This window comes from Mesitornis unicolor, unplaced genomic scaffold, assembly GCF_000695765.1.
Source record: "Mesitornis unicolor isolate BGI_N332 unplaced genomic scaffold, ASM69576v1 scaffold11940, whole genome shotgun sequence".
Taxonomy (NCBI): Eukaryota; Metazoa; Chordata; class Aves; order Mesitornithiformes; family Mesitornithidae; genus Mesitornis; species Mesitornis unicolor.
Window position 1 is genome coordinate 53,556 of NW_010157620.1, and position 7,962 is coordinate 61,517.

Here is a 7,962-nt window from a genome sequence, read left to right on the forward strand (position 1 = left end):
TATTGCTGCTCATGACTAATCTGAGAAGCAAAACGACTGCCATGACAACACACACAACAGAGCTGTAGCTGCAAGATAATGGCTTTCATGCGAAGGTGTAACAGAAATGACAGTAACTGAGCCCATTGGAACATAGCTTCCCCAAAACGAGGGCTGGCTTTGCCTAAACCAGCCGGGGTGTTAGCCATGGGGAGCCAGCCTGGGACTGCCCCAGTGTCTTTGTCCAGCAGAGCTCTCGAGAGGAGAGATGCTGGCTGAACACTGCATCGTTCGGAGCGTGGGTATAAATAGCACCGTTATTGCCAGTGGGTACAAGGACACGAATGCTGAGCACGCAAACCTTCCTCCAGCTCCTCACCCACTTGCAGCCAGAAGCGCTGTCACGTCTTGTTTGCTTTTTGGTTTGCACTGACCATGTCAGCAGAGGTGGGAACAAGTGGAAGTTGCAGTTAGGTCATGGTCTAAGGGAGCCAAAGCAAAAAAAATGGAGAGTCGTAGGTCATTGGCTTTTTTTTGCTTGTAATTTCAATGAAAATGGCCACCTTTCTATCGGGATGGAACAGCAGATTTTCTTTAAATTGGTACCTGGAAACTGGAACATTGGCCATTTTCTTCCAGGTCCAAGTTACTTGATATCTGTGTCCAGGCAAAAAATTCTGAAACTAGGGGTGAAAATGGAATAAAATCTTTATAATTAAAATTGTATATAAATAGACATACCATACAGCTATATGTAATTACGTAAATAGAATATAACACCCGAAGAGATTCCTACAGAAACGCATTTGCAATGACGCTAAGGCTAATTTGGAGGAAAAGCTGTTGATGACGAGAGAGCACAAGATGCACTACGTGCTCCGGGGGCAACCTCCCAGTCCTCCCCAGCACAGCGCTTCCTACCTTCACCGCAGACATGCGCTGGTCCATTCCTGGGGCTGTGTACATGGAAGACTCACAGGACCCACGTCTGGGGACTGATAAAACTACTGGTGTAGTGAGAAGGAATTACAGCTTAAACAAATTACGGATTTAGAGAAAAGGCGTTAAAAAGGCTTTTTTAAAACAAACAAACAAAAAAAACCAACCTAACAAAACAAACACCATAACAGAGGCAAAGCTTGAATTCAAGAACTAGCATTAAGAAACCAGAAAGGGTTCTGCAATTTGGAATCTGCTTTGGAAAAGCCCTGGCTTTTTCAAAAAAAAAGTAAGAAAGTAAAACTAACATTAAATAAATACCTCAGAGACTAAAATCCACCAATGCCTAAAAGCTTTTCTGGCTTGAACCGTCTTAAAATACACTATTCGTTTCAGAAGCAACAACACAGAGCTTATGAGATCTTCTCAGAAGTTTTGTGGAAGTTTTTCTCCAGTTTTCCAGATATTTTCCCTACCTTTGAACATTTTATTCCCTTAAGTCCTAGGAGTCTAAAAGAAACATCAAATTTCCTGAGGTTTCCTTATCTGTGAGAACATGCAGAAAGTCTCCCTGGAGACTGTGCTAGAGGCACCCAGCTCTCTTTCTGAATATTCATTTGAGTGCAGTGACTCGCTTCAAGATATTTTCAAAATATGTTCAGTGCCAGGTCTGTACCTAATAAAAAATAAGCACCCTCCTTTCAGCAGAGCTGGACCAATTTACCCCGAATAGGCATCTGCCCCAGTTTTCAGAAGATCTGAAATAGAAACGAGTTCATGTTACAAGTCACAGAAAAAATGGCTCTGCTTAATATAGTAAGAGTTTGTTACAGTTTCTGGTCTTTTTGCAGCATTTCTTCTGCACTTCCCATCTCGGCGTTCCCAGAGTTTAGGCATGGCTTTGCTGAGCAGCTCTTGTTAGAATTGTAAGACCTGGCATGGAAGCAATTTGCTGTGATTTTTTACAATAGCAAAACGCCTAGCATAGATGCAATTACACCAGGGCCAGGTCAGCTTATCTGTTTCAAAGCAGCAGCACAAATTTCACCGGCAGAGCAGCTCTTGTTAAAATCAGCAGTTGCTCCATTAAAGTGATGCTCGAGTCTGTCTATACTGGCAAAGCCTTTCCAGTAGGGACTGGTCCTCACCCGAGGACCTATGTTTAAGGCTATATTCTACCACGTTATTTCTGGAAAAGTGTGTTGTCTCTGCTCTGGAGCTCCCCGCTTGGCCTTTCAAATGGGTCACCCTCAAAGAGAAAGCCAGGATGTCACTTCAGTTGAGGAGGGAGATGAGGAATCTCAACAGCCAAGACTCATCGGCATCTCTGCTGACTTGGCTTAAGCAACCATGGAAAAACAGCTCTCCTCTCTGGAAGAAGTGCTGGCTTGAAACAGAATTATGTTCTGAATGTTCCCTGATCACCAAGCAGCCTTGCAAGTGTTATTTGTTACAATTAACCGACTGTGCTGTCTCAGGCATTAGTAAGATGGTGACTAAGAAACAGCACGACAGTACCCAATACTGCACAGAAAGACAGCAAAAAATAGTCCACTGGAGACATATCTATTTTGTGAAGAGCAAGAGAAATGAGACAATAACCTAGGGAAAATGACGCATGGAAACACAGATTTCAGTCCAGCTCTGACAGGCACAGACTCCTTCTTGCTCCAGTGAAGCACGGCAGCACTAATCTAGGCAGAAGAGCGGGTTTACGCCCTGGACTCTGGGCAGTTATGAAACACCTGCAGAGTGCTCTGCTGGCTCCAGTCACCAGAAGTGTCTGAAGGAATAGCTATAACCAGCCAAGGGAGCTCAACAGACCCCAGGGCTCATGAGTCACAAAAGCTGGAGGGGAAGGAAGACCTTTAAGGTGTTTTGTCCAGGCTTATTTTAAATTAGCCAAGTGAGGGGGAGGTTATTGCACTGACTAACAAGTTTCACTACCCAGGAAATTTCTTGCTGTTAATCTCAATTTTCCCCTTTCCTCTTCCTTTTAAGCTATCATCCCACAACTCTCAGCTAATGGTCCTCTCCCACGACTGCCCTCCTTGCCATTAACATTTTTCAAGCATAGTTTTACTGTTTTCTCCAACCCCACATAAACAGCAGGCAAAGAGGCAAGCTCAGCGCCCAAGTCCAAAGCACAGCACCAAGTGGGGAGGAGGTGCAGAAGATGTTCAATGTCAGGCAGGGATGGACTCAAGGCAGAAGGTACCTCATTAGGTGTCTCTTTTTTTAACAGCAAAAAGCTATGGGGACGTAGTAGGGAGACAGAAAGATGAGGAGATGCAGAGAGGGAAAGTCCAGAGGCCTTATTGTTCAGTACCCTAAGAAAAACTGCCTCACCAGAGAGGACATGGAGTAACCTTAAGCCCAACTTGGATTCCCCTGCGGTGTAAGCCCTTTGGCCTACAGCCCACCTCATGCATCCCAACCCAGAATGTTTCAACCCACATGGGACCCTGCCACAGGCCCTTTTTCCCCTCTTATTTGAGGTTCCTGCTGTTGTCTGAAGCTTCTTCTTCACCTGCCTGCCCGAAGGTGCCCAGCTTAATCCCCTTAAAACTACTGAATGGATCAGATATCAGCTAGGTAAGAAATTTTATTTTAATTTACAAGCTACCACAGTGTGGGGATAAGATAAGCAAAGATGAGATCTATAAGGGACTGAAAAAGGCATTCTTATTGGTACGGTCCAGCTGTAGAATAAATTCATGGAAGCAATTAGGTGTAAATCCACTCTGTCCACTCCTGTGAAATGTTACAGAACTCTCCTCTATGATGAAGCTTCAACCACTGGCTTCAGCTATGCTCCTTGTCAGCACTTCAAGGAGCACCGCACAGGTCTCTGAGAGGTTCCAAACAGAAGATGCTGTTCTTCACCTACAAGAATGAACCTGGTGGAAGAATGAACCTGGTATCCACACACACATGTCTACATAGCTACGTGTGTACCAGACAGTGTGGGGAGATTTATTCGTCATAAGTTAGGAAACTTAAAGAGAGGAAAAGCCTTTCTGTGAAAAAAGGTGGGGCTGAAATTTTGAGGATGGTGAAGTGACTGTCCCGATGTGGTCTGACGGTTCATTTTACAGGAGATCTCACTGGGTGTGCTGCATTTCAGAAAAGCAGAGTATGTGGAGAGAAAGCAAAAGAAATCAAATATGCAAACAGACAGACCCAATCAAGTCACACTCACAGTCCCAGCTCACCTTCAAATCCCATTATTCAATTAGAGTTAAATAAAATGCTGTGTCAAACAACGTAGATCTCTTTTAGCTATTTGAATTAATAGAAAATTGAATCTTTATATTAGATCTATAGAGAAGAACACTGAAATATTAATTGAAAACTTTCTATAAATTAAAAAAAGCCCAAATACACTTAAAAATAGAATATTCTTAATTCCTAGCTCTCATCCTGAGGAAACAGGCATTAAAAACTCAGTCAGACCTGGCATTTATAAATCATCATCCCTTTCTTTACTTATGGAGATTAATTTAAGAGAATTCACTCTGTATTTGCATTTGAAATGTGCTCCTGAGAGATCAGACCTCCCTGGTCAGGAGAGTATTTTGGGGCTGGAGATGATTACTGGCCAGCTCTGCCCGCAGAGCTCCCTGTCACACTGGCGAGCCAGCCTGCTCGCTTCAGGCAGGAGTCAACTCACATTCCAGCAGATTTAAATAACATTAAAACCTTTCAAAAACCCAGCTGTGTCAGCACTCCCAGCAGAACTGTCTTTACATTCTTCTTTCAAACAGCCCTTGGAGCAAAACATAGATTAACAGATTTATTCAGGAGACCTCTTGATGATTTAAGAGTTAAAAGCAGCTTTTGTGATCGCCCCTTCCCTAGGCACCTGCACTCCTGTGAGGACCATCGCTACACTGCTCCTCTGCCGTGACGTTCCTCTACTTGAGCTTTGCTGGGCACAGCAGAGTCTGAGAGTTCAAACTCCACCTGCGTCCTCATTCACCCACCCCACAGGAACAGGAGGTCAGTGGTGAAGGGAGAACTGAGGTCTCCTAACCTGCAGCCAAGCCTCTCAGGCGTCGCTAACCCCAGCTCGCCTGTGGAGCAGCTCAAAAACGTGAGCTGTTGTGCATTAATGGTACTCCACTTCTTCTCCCTCTTCTGGGATGTCACAGCATTTCCAGTATAAAAGGATTTCTGAGACCCCTTCATTTCTGTACCTAGTGAAGGGCCTGACCAAAGCAGCAGACAGAAGAGGGTGGGGGTCCCTCGCTGTTGCCTCATGTCTGTAAAACGACGAGAAGATTTGCCAGAGGTACAAAGCAGCACATGCCCTTTTTGCTAGTGGAGCCTCTGGGGACAGCAGTCACTGTTGGCTAGCTGAACAATACAAATTTATTTCTTTTCTGGGTTGCTTTTTCTTGTTTTGTTTCAAAAGCCTCGCTCCAAGACCGTGGGACTGACATTTCCTTCCTTCCCACATGGGTGGCACATTTGCTGCTTGGCAGGCAACCTAGGAGACTTCTGCAGGCGTTTGAAATGATGACATCTACGCACGTGAGGAGAAAAATCTGACAGATGCAAGGAATGCTAAAGGAGAGAAGTGCATGAGGTAACGATGGCCATTCATTTCAGGTCCATAACACAGTAACTATGAAGGGTTTATGGTTATTTTTTTAAAAAAAAGGGACAGTGGCCACATTTGGAGCTCATGAACGCCAGCAGCATTCCTTCAGCAGGTAGGCTGGTTGCTGCGCACCCTCTAAGGGATAATGGCTATATACTCTTTTATATGGGTGTGTATATATATATATGGGTATATATACTTTTTTATAGCAAAAATTATCTGTGAAAGGTGACTCCATTTCACTGACTTGAGAAAAGAGCTCCATGTCTGACATACATACAGCTGCCAGAAAAATAACGTATAAAGGAACTACAGTACTACCATTATAAAGAAAACAATCTGTGTGGAAAGTTTGTGCTGCAGCCATGACCTTGGATCAGACACAAAATTTGGTTTTGAAAAAAGACTGGAAAACTCACAGCTTCCAAACTTTTCAGAAACAGTTTCTGGAAGAGAAACAAATAAACAAACCCAAACCAATAAAGATCAGGTTATCATATTGTTTTTAAAACAGTTGTGTTTCAGGCTGCTAAAGGAACAGAAAGAATACAGATGTGTTCAAAACTGAGTATGTATTATCCTACATAGGCTGTAGTACATGGAAAAATCGCTATCTGCTGGCATCTGCAAGAATTACCTTCAAACTCCAAGGAACAAATACAAGTTGCAAGACATTTCAGATCCCTAGGACACCTCAGGAGCCTGTGAAAAAATGCTCTACGTTTAACTGACAGCCAGCGGGATTATGTTATGCCCAGCATTCATATTAAACGCTTTTTTATATAACGTTTTGTATGTGGTTTTCAAGTTCGTGCTTTATTGAAGAACCCAAGTCAAACAAAACATCCTGATCATATCAAGTTTCCAATTTTAGTGATTACCTGCACTCAAAAGGCAGAAGGTGTTTTAAATAAAATCAGATTGTCCATAGGTAAATACACATATGTGCACGTACATTCACATGTGCACACATGTGTGATGGAAATAAAAACTGAAAATAAGAGACAACAGATGCTTATATCTTCAGAACCCTGTATTATATTAAAATCTTCTAAAATAAATAAAAGCTACACAGGGGGGAAAACCGCACGCATTAAAGATAAAATCTGGGCTTCAGGTACTATACGTGAAGTTAGTACCACCATCTACAGGAATTCAGTGTAACATCAATTCACTTAAGTCTTACAAATGAAGACTGCCTATTATCCAATGCATCTGAATGCCAAAAGGTTAAATTACTAAATCCTTACTGGACACTTACTACAGATACAGACACAGAACACACATATGTTGTACTGACGTGTCTCTCTTACAAAAAAAAAATCATTTATTTAAGAGAATTAAAACAATAATTAGAAGCTACATAGAAGACTAAGTACATTTTATTAAAACACAAGGTAGCTGCTAATGCCAGCAGCTCCAATAGCCCCATGGTATAAGCCATGCTGCTTTCAACACACTCAATTCATTAACAGGAGAAAAGCCAGAAACTAAGGGAAATGCGGACCATCTGCTCCATCCAGATGCAATAGAACATGCTTCTTACCTCCAAAGCCATTTACCGGCGACAAACTGAGATAAGATCAGTTTAATCCTCTAATCACTGATCTAAAATATTTCTTAGCGTCATATCATCTTAAGTAAATCTGATCTATGTTCATCTGAATTGAAAGAAAACTTTGACAGTTTTTCTCACCTTTAGCATCTCTCCAGGTATTAAAACAATTATAAATAAAAGAGATAACCCTGACACAGCAAATATTATTGCAACAAATACATGTACGCGAGCAGTCAGCAACAAAACCCTTGTTCTTCTGCTGACATGCTGTAAAGACGTCTAACTGATTTAACTGGCAAGGAGACTTAATCGAAGCACTTAAGTTCCCTGACAGTCATAGTCTGCATGTATACTATTACCTTGTAATACCAGACCCACCTTAAACTATCGCCCCGGTGCCTTAAAAAGAAAGTAGCAGCATAATTTCTTACCTTGAAGTTATGAACCTTCTCGTATTTTGGAATATGTTCATTTTCTTTCAGAGTTGCTCTTCTGACAAGCGATGTCAACTGCGAATAAGCAAAGAGTTTAAGAGGTTGCCAGATCGTCACAGATGACTTCCGAGCGCCCAGTTTCATCCCCAAGGCCGCTATCAGTAAATCGTGTTGACGGCGCTCCTGCTTCGAGCCGTGCACCGCAGCCCTACTCGCTTTGTGCCCGGGCCAGGACTCTTTGGACGGCATGGTGGAGCTGAGGGGAAAGGAGGAGCAGCCCCCGGGGCCGATCTGCGCCTATCACACTCGGTTTGAAATCCCGAAAAGGACCATTTCGGGAACCTAAACTGCTTGGGAGGGCGGCGCGGCCATGGCAGGGCACTTCTCCACCGCGGGGCTAACTCAGCGGGGCGGGCTCCCCCTGACTCCGGGCGCGGGGGCTCAGG

The 7,962-nt window shown here is 43.3% G+C and overlaps 1 protein-coding gene across 2 annotated transcripts in view; it reads right to left on the bottom strand.

Moving 5' to 3' along the window:
- Window positions 1–7,831, bottom strand: part of CHN1 (chimerin 1) — a 31,479-nt gene extending 23,648 nt beyond the window's left edge. Inside the window, exon 1 of one of the 2 annotated variants that reach the window (XM_010180768.1) lies at window positions 7,514–7,831. In XM_010180768.1, the coding sequence (XP_010179070.1) occupies window positions 7,514–7,765 (252 nt within the window). In that variant the 5' untranslated portion in view covers window positions 7,766–7,831. The remainder of the gene's footprint in view (window positions 1–7,513) is intronic. The other variant, XM_010180760.1, reaches the window with a different exon arrangement.
- Between the last annotated feature and the right edge of the window lie 131 nt (window positions 7,832–7,962).